We start from the raw sequence: 1,705 nt of genomic DNA on the forward strand, positions 1-1,705 counted from the left end.
GTCCCTCCCCTGCCCACAGATGCAGTTGCTCACGCAGGACACAGGAACATAATCATCTAATCGTGTTGTATGTGCTCCGTCGCCGTGGTGTTGAAAGCCTGTAGCTAGAAGGCGGAACGACCCTGCTGAATGAATACGTATTTGCGTCCTTCGGCCCTGCGCTGCGCTCCGGCACGATATTCCAGCGCCCTCGGCACACAATATCCAGTATCATTATCATCCAGTCCACCTTCGACCTCGCCCAGCTCTCTTCTGAATCATATCAATCTGGTAATAGTCCCTCGCCACCACTCTGTTCCGCAAGATCCCAGTCTCCGCACACTTATCGACAATGAATATCCATGCAATCACCCACTCGCTGCCCCACCGCGGCCCTCGCGCGACCTCGCGCGCTAAGGCCCGTTGGCAGCCCTATGCTTCCAACATTTTGCATGCCACACACTCGCATCCCACACTTCCAAGTCACCTGTCCCGGCTCCTGTTTACTTGCACACCCCCGCTTCTTCATCTGCCACCTCTTCTTCATCCACCGCCCCCTCCACCCAATCTGCGACATCAAGACATCACTGCCATCGCCCGACTCAATCCGGGATGTTCAAAAGTCAAAATATGCCGCAAAACTCGTTGGTGAGTACTTTTTTGATTTAATGTTTATGGAGCGGGCCAGTCCACGAGCAACACTGTGTCATTCCCTGACGCGCTATGTCGTCCTGGCGCACGCGCGAGTGCATCGGCGCGTCGGTCACCCTCGGGTGTCACGCATACCTACTTCTGTCGCGGGCGATAGAACAGATATTCATGGCAACCGTCTTTCCAGATCAAGCCGTGAAAACACCTTCAGACGTTCGGCAAACCGATGACATTCCGGCCGTGTACCTTGTTGGTAACAGTGACGGGCTCTGTGCACAGCCCGACCTCAAGGCCACGTCTTCGTCCGCCGCAATCGCCTCGCAGTCTCGCGCCAATCTTCTCGTCGCGGAACACACAGCTTCTCTCCCCGATATCGTCGTCGACGCACCGCATGTCCTCTCCAATCGCGAGCGGGTGCGAGCCACACTCACAGTCGCCCAAAGGTTCCGTCAGCGGAATCTGCTTCCGATCAAGGGCTTTGTGCAGAGGTCCTCTGTCGTTCCCGAACGTCCACCGATGTCCTCCAAACCGCGCTTTGCTATCTGGAGGCCGTTCGCGCCAAGATCCCCGACATCCTCCGCACCAAGAAGACTGGATCATCTGTCCTCCGTCGAGCCCAGGATTGTGCAAGGTGTCGTCGGTGAGCCTCGCATTGTCAGCTCTATCTCCCACGATCTCAGCAACACCATTCTAACCGTTTGCGACGGTGACAGGCGACAGAGACATCGACGCCCGCGCATCATGTCGGCCCTCCCTCTGCAGCACTTCTCTGCCCCCGCTTCCCCGCTTCCCCTCCCCCTTGTGTTGTCCCCGCTGCACCTTCCTGGCTTGCCTCATACTCGCCTCCAAGTTTATGCAAGATCGTTCGCAGTCCAATCGTGCGTGGGTGAAGCTTGCACGTCTTCCTCCACGGGAAATCGGGCGCTGCGAATGCGCGCTCGGGGAAGCTCTCGAGTGGCGCCTCTGGGCCGGCCAGATCACTGCCTCATCTTCAACTGTCCACCCTCACCTCGTCGCTTTCTTGCATCCCGGAACCGGCAGCGCCCTCCCTTCCTCCCCAGCACCTTCACACGTG

At 57.9% G+C, this 1,705-nt stretch overlaps 1 protein-coding gene across 1 annotated transcript; it reads left to right on the top strand.

Moving 5' to 3' along the window:
* Nucleotides 1-1,435: 1,435 nt before the first annotated feature.
* BXZ73DRAFT_33931 (uncharacterized protein) lies at nt 1,436-1,597 on the top strand (the record flags this gene model as incomplete). The annotated part of the gene is made up of 1 exon (XM_048017838.1): nt 1,436-1,597. A coding segment is annotated over one exon (162 nt), but the record flags the coding sequence as incomplete, so codon positions are not given.
* Between the last annotated feature and the right edge of the window lie 108 nt (nt 1,598-1,705).

The sequence above is a fragment of the Epithele typhae genome, assembly GCF_022376455.1.
Source record: "Epithele typhae strain CBS 203.58 chromosome Unknown BXZ73scaffold_107, whole genome shotgun sequence".
NCBI lineage: Eukaryota > Fungi > Basidiomycota > Agaricomycetes > Polyporales > Epitheliaceae > Epithele > Epithele typhae.